At 37.5% G+C, this 14,827-nt stretch overlaps 2 protein-coding genes across 2 annotated transcripts in view; one reads left to right on the top strand and one right to left on the bottom strand.

Annotated features, from left to right (window-relative positions):
• Nucleotides 1-473: 473 nt before the first annotated feature.
• Nucleotides 474-4,571, top strand: FABP6 (fatty acid binding protein 6). The gene is made up of 4 exons (XM_003210281.4): nucleotides 474-624; nucleotides 1,465-1,640; nucleotides 3,463-3,552; nucleotides 4,506-4,571. Exons 1-4 carry the CDS (start codon nucleotides 558-560, stop codon nucleotides 4,557-4,559), a joined length of 387 nt encoding a protein of 128 aa, XP_003210329.1. The 5' UTR covers nucleotides 474-557; the 3' UTR covers nucleotides 4,560-4,571.
• A 3,320-nt stretch (nucleotides 4,572-7,891) lies between these two features.
• The window catches only part of CCNJL (cyclin J like), a 20,284-nt gene continuing 13,348 nt past the window's right edge, over nucleotides 7,892-14,827 (bottom strand). The window contains exons 3-5 of the mRNA XM_010718912.2: nucleotides 12,266-12,565; nucleotides 11,292-11,451; nucleotides 7,892-10,225 (exon numbers count right to left, since the gene is read on the bottom strand). Of these exons, the coding sequence (XP_010717214.1) occupies nucleotides 9,778-10,225; nucleotides 11,292-11,451; nucleotides 12,266-12,565 (908 nt within the window). The 3' untranslated portion in view covers nucleotides 7,892-9,777. The remainder of the gene's footprint in view (nucleotides 10,226-11,291; nucleotides 11,452-12,265; nucleotides 12,566-14,827) is intronic.

Genomic DNA, 14,827 nt, shown 5'->3' with positions numbered 1-14,827 from the left:
TTTTTTTCATGAGGGGATAAGGAAGGATGTGGAACTGGAGTAATTTGGAGGAATTGTGCATGTCTCAGCAGAATTACTTAGGAATCTGTGCAGCTTGTTTCCTATGTTCATGTGTTAACTAATACAAGATATGCTTCCAAATACAGCAGGGTTGTGAGCTAAGAACACTGTTTTGAAGACATTTTCTCTCTGTTTATCATAACTTATTTTACCATTATTTCACCGTCTCTGCAAAATCAATCAGATATTTAAAGTAAATATGCATCCCTTTCTTTAAATATGCACAAAACCTGAAACCCATCTTTTGCCCTTGATTTCTGCTGATCTCCAGATTAGTTGAAGATCTTTTATTGAATTACGACCTTCATTTTCATATAGGTCAATGGCATCCATGTTAATGACTCACTTACAAAAGTACATTTCCAAGGGGTGTGACTACAGGTGGGCTGAACAGCTTGGCCTGGCTTATAAAAACAGGTCCTCAGGCCATCTGCACTTACCCATTCTTCTTTGTTCCAGCAGTTATTCTGCTCTACCAGCCACATCCCCAGGGCAACATGGCATTCGCAGGCAAATATGAATTCGAAAGTGATGAGAACTACGATGACTTTGTGAAGAAGATTGGTAAGTATGTCTTGGGGTGAGCCTTAAAGATTTTAAATTAGCTAGAAATACTTGTTTAAATAAAGCAATTTACTGAAATGTGTTGAGATCAACAGGAGATAGAACTGGTTGGAGTGCTCCACACTTCAGCAAGGAGAATCAGTTCTCATTAAGAACAAGAAGCACTGTTATCTGCAGAAAATAGTCCTGTTGTACAGAAGTAGTTATTCCTTTTCAGTGGCAGTGGAATGAAGAGCAAAGATATTTGCAGTGTAATGACAATTAAATTTTTTTTTTCTGTCCTTGGTATTCATTAGTGAAAGTGTATATTTTAAGTATGAAAACCACTTGTCAGTCTTATACTGGAACAGGTTTCTATGAAGCATTTCAGAAAAATCGTGTAAGCCTGTGTTTGAGATCACTCCTGGAAAATCTCTTAGGAACACTATGATCTGTGTGCATAAGTTCAGTGCTTGTATTCCTTTGTTTAAAAAGCAAATGCAAATAGTAAGTTGGTATGCACTGCTGTATGGCAGAGGCAGAAATTCATTTGCATGAAATTCCATGTATCTGAATGTGTAGCCTAAGTAGAGAGATGCATTTATATATTCCTTCTATCTGCACATTTATTATATATCATTCCTAAGGGAAAAGAAATCAAGACCAAAACCTATAATTTTAGCAAATGCATTGATTGCCTTGTATTTTTCTTCATATCACTAATTTAAATAAAGAAACAAAAACACAAATCAGATACTCAGACATCAATGTCTGAGAACAAACATCCCAGTAGCATGCTTTACTTCAAACACAGCTGATAAGACATTTGATTTGATAAACTGTACTTTTCTATTTATTAAGGTCTCCCCGCTGACAAGATCGAACTGGGAAGGAATTGCAAAATAGTCACTGAGGTGGTGCAGAATGGAAACGATTTCACCTGGACTCAGCACTTCCCAGGAGGACGCACCACAACTAATTCATTCACTATAGACAAGGAAGCAGACATGGAGACAATGGGTGGTAGAAAGTTCAAGGTATATTAATTTAGCCCTTGAGTTCTGTGCAGTCTTGGTTGTTGTTGTTTAATATAGAGTGAAAATCAAATATGTCTCGGGTACATCTCCCTTAACCTGTTATTTCATCTATCATAGCTTGGACATCATATATATTTTTCCCCTGTTTCTTGTTGTCCTAGCAAAATATCTAGATATAGGACATTTTGATGAGGGCTAGAGCTTCAAAAATATTAACTAGTAAAGAATGATGAAAAAGTGAAGAGCACCTACTCTTGTCATGGCTCAAGCAATCTCAGTGTCCATTAGAACTGTAATGAGCTGGCTGCCAGCTGTCCTTGTTGTCCAGCGCCATACAACAGGAGCACACCCTGAGAGCAGTGCTGTAGTCCTTAGCCTGACTGTAGTGTTCAGTTTTTGAAGCTGCCTTAAACTATGTAAGGAAGATGTAAAGTGAAAGTAGATAAATCTCTGTGTATCATCCTTGATACTGGAAGTACAGAGCACTTGCTAGTTTTACAGAGCTGGTTTTGGCAGTCAGCTGAACTGCTGTGGAACTTGCAATCTTACATTAGTGTCCTGGCATAATTCTTCCATGCAGAAATAGCTGTGAAAATGATAGTCCACTTAGAAGAGACTTTCAAAGATTATCTACTCCAATGGCCTGACCAGAGCTAACCAAAAGTTAACACATGTTGTTGAGGGCACTGTCCAAATGCCTCCTGAATAGAGAGCCATGAGACATCAACCACCTCTCTGGGAAACCTGTGTCAGTGTTTGACTGCTCACACTGAAGAAATTTTTCCTGACATTTTGTCTGAACCTCTGGCTGATGCAGCCACGTACTGTTCCTTGTTGTTCTATAATTGGTTACCCGGGAGAAGAGACTGGAACCTCTCTCTCCATTTCCTCTTCTCAGGAATTCATAGAACACAAAGCAGCTAGCACAGATCATAGTAAAAAGGTGTGACTGCAAACTGTACAGTCAGTTCATCTATACTTAATGATCTAGGTGAACTCTAGTGCAGTTGAAGTTATGAAGCTTAGGATCTAGAGTGAAGATTGATATCCCTAGCTCATAGTCACTCTTCTGCTGTTTGCAGCCAGCTGTTTACTATCTGACAATGGTATTTTAAAAATAACTCCTACAATTAAACTTTTTATTTTGCTGTTGTTACAATCAGAAAGGTCAACACGGTGGAAGGATGATACAGGAGTCTAGAAGCAAAGGGACTAGAGCAAATGGAATGGCATTACAAAGAAAAAGTGCTCACCTGTCTCTGAAGATCTCAGCTTGCAGGAAAGACTCCACAGGGGAGGGATCTCCAACCGAACATCCTTCCCCAGTGGCAGTCAGCCCTTAAATGAGGTCTAAGAGAGGTGCAGCCAGGCTGCAGCCCTTCTGGTCACACAGTTGAATTGCTTTCACCTGTGCTCCCAGGGCTGACCGGGTTCTTTCCCCAGGTGCTCAATCAGTGGTTCAGTCTGTGACTTAATAGTTACCATACAGCTGTCAAAACAAAAGAACCACACAAAGTGTTGATGACTGAGAATACAGTCTGTAGTAAGATCATTTTTAAAGCTATGGATGAATAGTGTCCGTGAGTTATTTGTAAGTACGAAACTTAGAGGTATTGTTAGTTGAACATTTTTCTATTTAAATTGTGAATATTTACGTTTAGGAACTAAAGCGCAAAGATTTTAGTCTTACTGATGAATCTGTGTATGTAACAGACGAGTTTTTCTTCTTTTAAAGGAAAAGCTTCAAACATGAAGTATATAGTATAACTGATAATAGAAATGCCAGTAAGCTCGGAGACCTTTAAATCTCTGTCTATTACAGGCAACTGTTAAAATGGAAGGTGGGAAAATAGTAGCTGATTTTCCCAACTATCGTCATACTGCAGAGATTTCTGGAGGAAAGCTTGTAGAGGTGAGTTCTCAAGTATCCAGATTATTTTGTTTAGGACTGCAAGTCTTATAATTATTAAGTTTTGAGTTCAGAAAAATACATTCAAATAAGCAAAGCAAAGCTGTTTATTAACTTTCTCCTTCTTTCTAGATAATCTCTTAAAATTCTAATCCAAAATTCACAGAATAAACTTTTAGTTATATATTTTGTGTCTTGTATCATATACACAGACACACAATTTCATAACTGTAAGAGACTGGAGTGTTCAGCTTGAGGCATTCCTGAGCTGCTATGTTTTTTATTGACTATGTTTACAGTGCATATGCTTAAAGAATAGGAAATAATATGTAAAATTTTTCACCTGCTACTTGAACTGTGTTTGTTTGTACAAAATGTCATTAACTTTATTTTTTAAAATGTCAATATGTTATAACTCCTCATAGCATTTCTTTAGGACCCTAGTCCATTTTTCAGTCTTACTCCTAGAACGAAAATGTTGGAAGACCTTATATTAGGAATAGCGTCCTATTTTATCAGTGAAGGCACGTGGCAGTGGTAGATCTTGATTTGATTCTCAAAAGTCTTCCTGATTTGTGGCTTGTGTTTATGTCAGCTACATATGTCTGAATATTTTAACTTTGAGTAATAGTAATTTACAAGTAAATTACTCTGTCAGTCAGGAAAAGGTACTCACCATCCCTGAAAGTGATGTTGTCACTTATTTATTGCTTTCAGAGAACAATCATTTGTCTAAAAACCTGACACCAACTTGGAGTTGGTGATAGCCCAGTCTTCCATTGCAGCAATTCAGAGCAGACTAAACTATTTAGCTTATTGTTTGTGTATGTTACTAAAGGGTAAATCTGCTTCAGTAAATGGCAGGTTCTGTGTGTAAGCTAATAGGTATTTCCATTTGTGACACTGAAGCTTTAAGAACCCTGTTCACCCAAGTTTTGGTCTGTTCTTTATTCCAGATCTCCACTTCTTCTGGAGTAGTCTACAAGAGAACCAGCAAAAAGATTGCTTAAAAAAAAAAAAAAGTCTTCTGGTACACTCAAAAATAAGCAGCAATACAAATAAAAATAATTCTGATCTAGTTTGCTTTCCCTTTCTCCTTGCTTTACAAATGTGAAGAACTGCTTTCCAGTGTAAGGTTACTCACACCACTGATGCTTATTGACTTCCTAAAGAAACACAATCTGGCATTTATTTATACCGAAGCAACATCACTATTTCAGGATACAATAATAAATACTTGGCACATTCAAATGTTGTCCACCACATACTTAATGGAAGCTCCATCCAGCTTCTGTCTAGACATCAAAGTGTAAGCACTGAGGAACGTCTATTGCTTTATCACTGATTCGAAAGCAGAAATTGAGAAGCTTTAAAAATTAGATCCACTTTCACACTGCTCTCATGGTTACTTTGTTCTCATCAATATCTCTCATTGATCCAAATTCTTCAGGGATACTTGCAGGAAAATTTGGAGTCTTACTTCTTCACCACAATCCAGCTTACAAAGAACACATGAAAATCTGTTCTCTTAAACACAGAAGGAATTTGATAAAACAGCTTTTGAATGCACTGTTCCAAGTAATTTCTGGCCAGCATCTGGTCCACGAAGATTTCTCTTTTCAGACTTCCACTCTAAAGTCATTTTTTCCAGCTGACATTCCTTCTGGATCCATCTAGCTGCTTGCTCTCACCCTTTGTTAATTAATAACAAGACAGGGCATGTGGCTTGTGTACACAAAAGTTCATTTTCTAATTTCTCTCTTGTTCATGACTGAAAATCCCAATCATTTCAGGTATCTTGCAGTAAAAAATGTTCTGAACTGCTTTTATATTTTTCATCTTAATTGAGACTACTAATGTTTCCAATCTGCATTAGTTTACTCAAAATAGGCTACACACAGCTTATGACCAGGTGTTGCTCAATTAATTACCTGTTTTGCATTGAAGGCAACACATAATACTGAACCCCTAATTAGAAAAACATCTGTCAACTCCAAAACCTATCAATCTTAAAGGAGTCTTTTGGTACATGCAGCAAACAGATCTACTACATTAACGAATCATTTCTTTCCAATTCAGCCTCTTCAGTCAAATGGAAGAGGTATCACTCATTTCTTCTTCCCTCAACATGAACACTCCATTTAGATTTCACACCCATCCACCTCCCTGCAATATGGATGGGGTAGAGAACAATACTAAGCATAAATCAAACAAATAAAAGCAAAAAACAGAGCTGTGGAGTTGGCCCATAAAGGCAGGTCCTCTGGAGCACACAGGCATTTTGCCACTTGCCCTGAGTGCTGTCGACCCTGCTGGATAGTCCTTTGATAGACAGTGAATAAGTGATTTCAACTCTTATCTTCCATTGATGCTAATTTTGCTTTTAAAGGGAAATAGAGCCATCAGAATTGGATAATAAAGCTCTCATTTTGAACTTCGTAACATTTGTGCAGGAAAGGCAAGCAACCCCTCTCACAGTCATGCAGAATGACTGGAAATATCATTATTAGAAACTTTCATAGAAATATGAGCATTAAAATTGCAATACTTCAGACTTGAACAAGTGGACAAACAGTTTTGTTAAGCAGAACTGCCTACAACAGAGATAATGGAAAGCTGGAGTTCAATGCCAGATTCTTATATTCACCAGTAAATCAGCATCATTTTTATCAGAGTAAATGGGTTCCTATGAAGGTTGGAGTTAGGATGGAGGGGATAAAACAGTTATTTTGATAACTTAATGAATCCAAGGATTTTCAATCATAAGAAAAAAAAATGAAATGTCATCTCTATACCAAATTAACATTACATTTTAGCTGATAAGTAATAATGAATTGGCAGTCATGAAAAATTTTGAACAATATAATGAGAACCATAAATCAGAAATATTTCTGCAGTTAATGGTTCCAAGCATATGCAGTATATGAAGACTATTACTAAGAAATGAAGTACAAGAGGCACAGTGCTATTTTTCTCTGAATACGAGAAGTGTTTTTTTTTTTTTTGTTAACTGGATGTCTGTGCTCAAGGAAATCAGGCATATGCAGCAATCAGGAGAGCAAGCCAAGGGTGTTTGCAAAACTTCAAGTTTAAGAACACAAGACTACCACTATGTAGTTGCAAGTTTAGCTTGATGCAACTTCTGTGTTCCTTTAGGACAGTAACAGCGTCACTATCTTGCATGAGGAAGCTGAAGCATAATTCAGATCCAGTTGCAGAACATCACCTCAGGAAGTGATAGATATTTCTTCAGGCTCATTCCTCATTTCTCTTCAAATAACAACGGGACATCTTACAGATCTTAAAAGATGTGCCCATGATAGCTACTCCATAGAACAAGCCATAGAGTCAGACACAGACTGCTAGTGTTCGTTTTGGCAATTGCAGCATAGTGCTTTCTATTCACAGCCACGTTTCTCTGTTTGCTTTTGCAGTGAAGTTTATTCACAAAGCTTTCCAGGCAATGGCATGTTGATCAGACTGCAAAAATTCTGATCTATGTTTATGCAAGAAATGACAGCATCTAACAACACAGACACAGGGTGAGAAGTTTTGTATTCATTCCTTTCAAAAGAAACTTTGTGTGCATCTCTGCAGCTCCCTTCAAAAGTAATTGTGGCAAGAACCTCAATAGAGAAGCATTTTTTTGGTTGTCTGAACTCTTCTATGTTCTCTCTTCCCAAGTTTTCACTTAGGAAAAGAGTCACTTAAAAATCTATGTATCTAGAACGTGAGTGAATGGAACTCTCACCTACATATAAAGCAGTCTGGAGAGGTCAGACAGCTAAAGCACTATCAGGCCAACTCTAAGTTCTCAGATATCTTTTTTGTATTTTTCTGAGACTGCTGCTGAACAAAATCTGCCTCAACTTCACCAATGCTACAAAGGCACAATGCTAGAGAAGCCAATGGACAATTCTTGTTTAAAATACAGTTACCAGAAGAAAAGACAAACGTACATCTGCGTTCTCCTACTCAATGTTTCATGGCACTGGGCCATAAGAACTGGAATAATCACTTCTTATGTCCTACTTCATGTCCCTGCACATTTTTTTCCTGTTTCTTCAGCAATCCCCACGGCCTGCTTTGTGTTCCCTTATATATGCCAACACTTGAAACTTGGAGTAAAGCCTCACTTTCTGCACAGGGACCAACTTCCTCATCTGCCTGCCTAATCCTTCACAACTTATTATTTGACAAGGCCATTCCATCACATTTCTCCTACCACTGCTCTGTAAGATGTTATGAGTACTCAGATCAAGTGTTTTTTAAGGTACAGACGTATATTCCTTGCTAGCTCCTGAAAGCTTAGGAGAAAACAGTAGAAAAATTAACAGAGTACTTCATCTGTACATTTATTTATTGGAAGTTTTCACTGGAAATATTGCAAGTATTTTCACATTAAGCACAATGGCAGCCCAAAGTGTAACAGTGTGCGTGACCTGAACAAGAAAGGTGATAAAAACACAGAAAAACCATATAACAGTACTGCCACAATTGTGTTGTTCAGTAGTTCTGTTGAATGACTAATTATAAAATACACTAAAGTCTTCTAAAAATAAAGTTTAATATAAATACAAAACAAACAGAATTAAAGATGAACTAAGCTCTCTACGCTTCTAGATCAATTTTTGAAGAGTACTGCCTCTTCATTTACAGTTTGCCTTTTTTAAATGAAAAAAAATGCCCCTAGCCTGCTGAATGCAGGAAATCATTAGCTTAACATCAACCATTGCATTCTCAGAAGATGGTTATGCAAGCACACATCAGCATGCAGACTAATTTTCCCCCTCCACCTTAAAACACCCTTAAAAACAATTCTCTGAAAATATAATTTAAAACAACATTGACACATGACTTGGAAAAGCTGCCCAAGTCAGAAAAAGCATATTGCACATTACCTGTACTGCAGTCCTGAGACCCTTAAGGAAAAAGGATGGTCCAACAGTATTGCCTTCAAACAAACACACAACTGTGGTTGCGTATCAAAACTAAAAGTTTCACATTTCAGAAGTCTGTTTCTTGTAAATATCTACGTTGCAGTTAAACAAACAAACAGAAGCCTATACAATCTTCTCTGATCTCAATCGAAAAGGAAACATTTGGGTATCTGACAGTAGGTGCATCTCATTATAAAGTAATATGATCTGCAATTCACCAGCTATATTTTCCAAGAGAATCAAGGTGATATTCAAGAAAACTAAGTCAGGATTGCCTAGTGCTGCAACTAAACCAATTTCCCAATAAAGTTAACCAGTTCCCTATCTCTGCCCACGTTACCAGCAGTTCCTCTGTCCTAAAATTGAACTACTGCCACAAACCGTTTGAGCCCAAACTACGAAATAACTGAAGGGACTGAAGTTTTTGAGAGTTTTTCAAAGAAAATTTCTTCAAGTAACATTAAATCCCTGATAAAGCTTGTAAACAGTTTTACTAAGTATAATCTCCAGTCTCAAAAAGCAGCATGTTTAAGTTCTAAGATCATTTTTGCTTTTTAATGTTTCTGTTCTTTGTTTTTTTCAAATAAGCAAAGGCAGAGCGGTGTTCTGTGTTCAGTTCAGTAGCATCACATCTTGTTTCCAAGATAATTTTAAGTCAAAGATTATTTGATAGTCTTCCAGCCTTTGTTCCTTTTATTATGCAGTCTTACTCCTGCACTGTCACTCCAGGTCAAAGAAAATTGAAGTGTTCTATGCATCTATTTCTGTAGAAACAAAGAGCATCCACATTTAAGCGAACGCCATTTTAGGATACTTTGTGTAGAAGCTTCCAGTAATATAAGCCACCACGGTTCAAAAGACACGTCCCTGGGAGAGACAGAGCACTCTATTTTCAATAACATCCTCTAAGAACATTGCTACTTCACCAGAAATTCAAGGAACACTCTAGCCTGAAATAACACACAAGCTTTCAGCCAACTCAGATCGGTGAGTCACTAATTGAGGACTAGAAAGTAGTCATCTCCACAGGGTTGCTATGCACGTGTCTTTCAAAGTTACTTTACGTGAGGTATGTTACTGCATTTCTATTTCTCTTATTAAGACAGAAAGGTACAATCCAAAGGCACCCAGCTTCCAGTGATCAATGGATCCAGATCCATGTCCTGTGGATGAGTAAGATGTAAGGATTCTGTTCCTTCATGGTTCTCATTCAGATACACATTCCGTATCACTCACAGGGTCTTTTCTTCAGTTTTTCACTCATGTCACCTTATTCTCACACAGATATTTATCCATCAAAACACCCAGCTGGATACGAATGGCAACCGCTGAAGTAACTACTACCATAAGCCATGGAAATGCAGTGACTGGGCTCTGTTCCTAAGGCCACTTGCACAGCAATAGGCATTTGGACGTGCAGAGTCTGGGCAGACGGCTGCAGGCTGGCCTGAAGAGCAGCATAGGAGTGCAGCGAGCTGTCAGCACTCCCAGCAAGCAGAGTGCTGGGTCTGTGTGCCTGTAAGGAGTCACGATAAGCAGAGCACAAATCCTGTACTGGTGACTGGAACTGGGAAAGACTAGCTGAATGTTGGGCTAAAGGATGATAACTGGATTGCTGAAATAGAACTTGAGTAGTGGCTTCCTGTCTCAGGTTTTCCATTACTTCCTGTTGCTGATGTTGGATTGTTACTTCCTTTTTTATATTACTGGCTTCTTTGATGTCATTCTCATAATATCTGAAACAAATAAGTTAGATTTATCAACAGGGAAAATTCGCAGTTTGCATATATTCCAAAATATATGCACCACCCATCAGGATTTTTGTCCATAGATATATATGATAGTTCACACGTTCACAGTTCAGTTCTAATTATTCTGGTGAGATCCTCATATCCTAAGAAGGTTTATGAATAACTTTTGCATCCCAAGTCCATTTACAATTGGACTTGCTATGGAAAGTTATGAGACCTTATAGTCCACAGCATGATTTTCTTAAAATGGTCTGTGTGGATACTCGCAAAGTATTTAAGTGCACAGCTAAGAGAAACCAGGAAAAATCCTGTAAGATACCAAGAAGAAACATATTCACACATTTGATAATCATTAGGGTGATCAGCCAGTGAAAGAAGTTGTTCAGTGAAACTGGGAAATCTCTGTCCTTAGATAGCAATAACTGACTAGACAGTGCTCCAAGCAGTCTGGATTTAATTTCAATTTGTCCTGCTTCAAGGAAAAATTCTAAAGTTGCCTCCATGGTCCACCATCATTCTATGAATCTTTCATGTTTTCTGTTGAGACTTGTATGCGCTCACATGAATCAGACCAGTACTGACACAAGCAGTCATGTCCTTTACTGCAGAAGCAAAGAATAGTCCTGAAACATCTCCCTACTGTATTCCCAGCGTTGGAGATACACCAGTGTCCCCCTGCAGCAAGATCTTTATGGGTACGAGGAGAATAAAAAAGAAAGGAAAAAACTTTCAGCAACCAGCTATAAAAGCTTCCATCCAATGACACAGACAACCAATACAAGATGAAAAGAACAATAAATTGTGTGCCATCCTACAATGCACATACTGTTAAAAAACAGTATTTAGTGAAATGATTCAATTTTTCCATTTTATTCCTCTCCCCATACTAAAGATAGAGATTACCAGTGTAATCTTAATAATAGCTAAAAGCAATAGCTATAATTAAGCTATAACAGTTCCTTTTTCCTGCATATTTTTTGTTCGTTTTGTTTTAAATGAGCATTAACAACTTGCTAAGAATGCCAAGAGGTTACTTGCATTTTGATCTTACATGAGCATCATTTCAATGCATTGGGCAAGGTGCTCCCAGGAGTAACAAGTGAGCAATTCAAGCTGTGTTGTCCAGGCAGGAGAAACCTGCATACAGATGCGTGAGGCACACACAGAAGCTGCAGCAATCAGAGATGGACGAAAATGAAGGAAACAGTGATCTACGAAGGAATAAAAATAGCATGGGTTATACTCTTACTAGTCACTGCAGTGAGCCTAATAAGTAGTACATGGCAACATAAGACCAAGTTAAATACTCAGCTTTATTCCACACATCTCAAAGTAGCAACTCATGCCAATGAGAATTCTGTCAAAACTGAATGAAGCTTTACTGAAAAACTTTGTGCTTTGGTGCCTGAAGGCTTTTGATTAAAAAAAAAATCAAAACAAAAAAAGCTATGAAATCTATGAAATAGACTAACTATGCCAAAGTTTTTAGACTTGTGTCGAGTGAACTGATGTCTATTACTGAAAGTCACATACATTCACATTAGTGTTGAAATTTTAAGGATGTTGCGGATTACTGCCTCCCTCACAGGGAAATGGTGCTTTCCAAAAAATTGGAAGTGGTGCTGCAAACCAAATCAATATAAGCTCGGTCTAAGTGTGTCGCATCATCACGTCAGCACAGAATCCTCAAAAACATGACTGAAAAAAGTCATACATTAAACTGCATGCAGTGATTTCTACAACTGACAGTAGTTCATACTGTGTGAGATAACCATTTCCGATGGACTTGCCAATTAAGAGTTCTAAGATGAAAAAAATGGATCTCCCATTTCTGAAAAGAGATGAGACTAATCTGCAAGGAAAGAACACCCAATTGCCATCTGAAATAACTGCCAAGTGGCACACTGGTCTACATAGATAATTTTGTGCAGTCCATATAATGACAACTTTTAAAACCCTTCTCTCTTTCAGATTTTTGCCCTTTGCCAAATGGAAGATCATTCTAGCATAAACTAAGTCTCTTACCTTGCACTGAAAAATCAAGGAAGTAATATGCATATTTTTCCATAAAAGCTTTGACTTTGGTTAGTGAAGTGATTGGCCAGCCGTTGTGAAGGTCATTCTCACCAAGAGATGCATAGAGGTAGTAGTCAATGTAGTGTGCTGCTGTTGGTATACACAGGTTCCAGTTGAAGTTTTCCAGAAGCAGCATTTCCATTTGAAGCAAGTCTTTCTTGCTCAGTACCACATTCACATTGCACATGTATGCCAGGTTATTTAAGTGCTCCAACTTCGGAACTTTATCTTCTTTCTCTTCAAACTTACCTGCCAAAAAAGATGGTTTTCAGCTAAGGTACATCATAATGATGGAGTGTCAAAAAGCCAAAGAACCAGAAAGTCTACAGGCACTTTCTACAATGGATGAAAGAGGGATAAGAGAGTACAGGGACACAAGTAGGGGGAAAAAAAAAAAAAAAAAAGACTGGTAAACATATTCCCATATCATATATTATTATATCTAATGTAGTTTTGATGCCAAAACCAAAATAAAGATTAATTCCTAAGAAGACCTGGACTGGAGAGCTGGAAGAGTACAACAAATAGAAGTTTAATATTCGTGATGCTTCTGGTGTTAAGAACATTGATTCACAGAAAAAAAAGTATATTTTTGAAACTGGGAAAGCCAAATCATTTACTGAAAATTTAAATGTTCATCTATATTTTGCTCGTTAAGCATTTTTTTTTGTTGTTCTCCAGAAAGAGGCACCTCTTCTTCGCATTCATCTTAGATTAGGTCTGTTGTACCCACTTTACATTAACATTGTCACTGAATGTTTGCTAAGAACTTAACAGAAACAGATGCTACAATTCATTAGCATTTTTATTCATGGCAGAATGCCTGGCATTGCACTCAAGGAGGCTTATGCATTTCTATAAGGAAGTAGAACAGGGAGAAACTGATGTCTTTTCAAGACAGTTTTGTACTGAATGTAGGGTTTATACATAAGGTTTCAGAAGTAAAATAATAAAAACTAACAAGTCTGTATTTAAAGAGGAAGTTGTCTACTAGGTTACAAGCCTTCTTGTATTTAAGTTTTTGAATGAACATTAATCACAATATACTCTGTTAAGCCTTTTCATTAAAGTTGAGTTTAGATAAATGAACAATCCTCAATTTTAAATGCAAATGATAAAAAGAACAGCTGTAGAGATCTGAAAATATACTGTACTCATAGCTGAAGTTGACCACTACTGACTTATATACGTGACTTGCAATCGCAGACAGGTCAGGTATAGAAGTTCCCAAGTTATGATATGAACTGTGCATTCCACCACAAATTTTTTTGGAGTATATTATCCCCTTGGAGAGTCAACAAGACTAAATACAATACAGATCTTTGCTTAAAAGGTTTTTCCACTAGATGTGTTAGACAATGAAGAAATACCTTTAAAGAAATAAAAAAGTTAACATAAATTTAAATACAAAACAAACATATTAAACTAACAAACATGACTGGGATACCAGGACAGAAGTCAGCATGTTTCAATTGCTAGAGGTTAAAACGTGGTCTAACCTTGATTGATGCTCCTGAATGCTTCACACCATCATTCTTGATCAGCAGGAACCTTAACCACAGTTGACTTTCAGGTGTTGCTAGTAAAGCAGTGAGTGAGACTGCTGGTACTGGTTTACCAATTGCAAACTGGATGCTTGGCATACTTTAAACAATCAAAGCTCAAAGTATGGGCATCAGGTTTATCCTGAGATGGCCAGAAGCAAGACATTAGATTGACCCTGCCTTTCCTTTACGTTATCTTTATGACACAATTGACACCCTCCTGCTAAATGCCACTTCAGCTAAAGTGGCACAAAACTACAAAAATCTGCAGAATTAGTGATTTTATGTGTCAACAAGGCCAGCCATTGCCAGCAAAGTAGAGATACTATCATTTCAGCCTAAGCAGCTATCCTGTGTGCTACTGCTTCATCCAGGGATGAAACCCATGCCCTTCACAAGGGCCAGTATCTACCTGGACCCACATTTCTCACCATTCTCTCACAAAATCTTAATGACCTCACTACTTTGCTAGCCAGAGATAAGGATTTAAGGATTCACAATAAGCCAGGACTAATAGTATTTGAAAATATACTAAGTGGTGGCTTATCTCTCTTTTCCTGCTTATTCTCAGCGAGTTAAACAAGAATATTACAAACATTTTTCTGCTAATGGGATTAGTTTGTCTTCTCTCAACCTCCATATAAATCCTGATCCACAGCAGGAGAAGCCATTTCTGTCTTTTCATAAATACACTAATGATCAATTTAAGAGATTGCTATAGAACTGGAGGTAGTATCCAGACTCTGCAATGCTACAAGAAATGAGTAAAACCTGAAGTATGCAGTGAGTGAATTTCAGTATTAGATTACAGAAATATGTTAGTTTATGCTTTTGTGTTTCACAACAGATTTCAAGAAGCCTTCATACCAAGGTAACTTGGGTTTTACATCCATGTTACTAGCAGAACAGAGGACAGAAAAGTGACTCTTCTTCTCAAGCTACACATTGAATGAAGTTGAAATTAAAA

The sequence above is a fragment of the Meleagris gallopavo genome, chromosome 15 (genome assembly GCF_000146605.3).
Source record: "Meleagris gallopavo isolate NT-WF06-2002-E0010 breed Aviagen turkey brand Nicholas breeding stock chromosome 15, Turkey_5.1, whole genome shotgun sequence".
Lineage (NCBI taxonomy): Eukaryota > Metazoa > Chordata > Aves > Galliformes > Phasianidae > Meleagris > Meleagris gallopavo.
The sequence above is the reverse complement of the archived record's forward strand: the minus strand, read 5'-3'. Positions and strand labels throughout refer to the sequence as shown.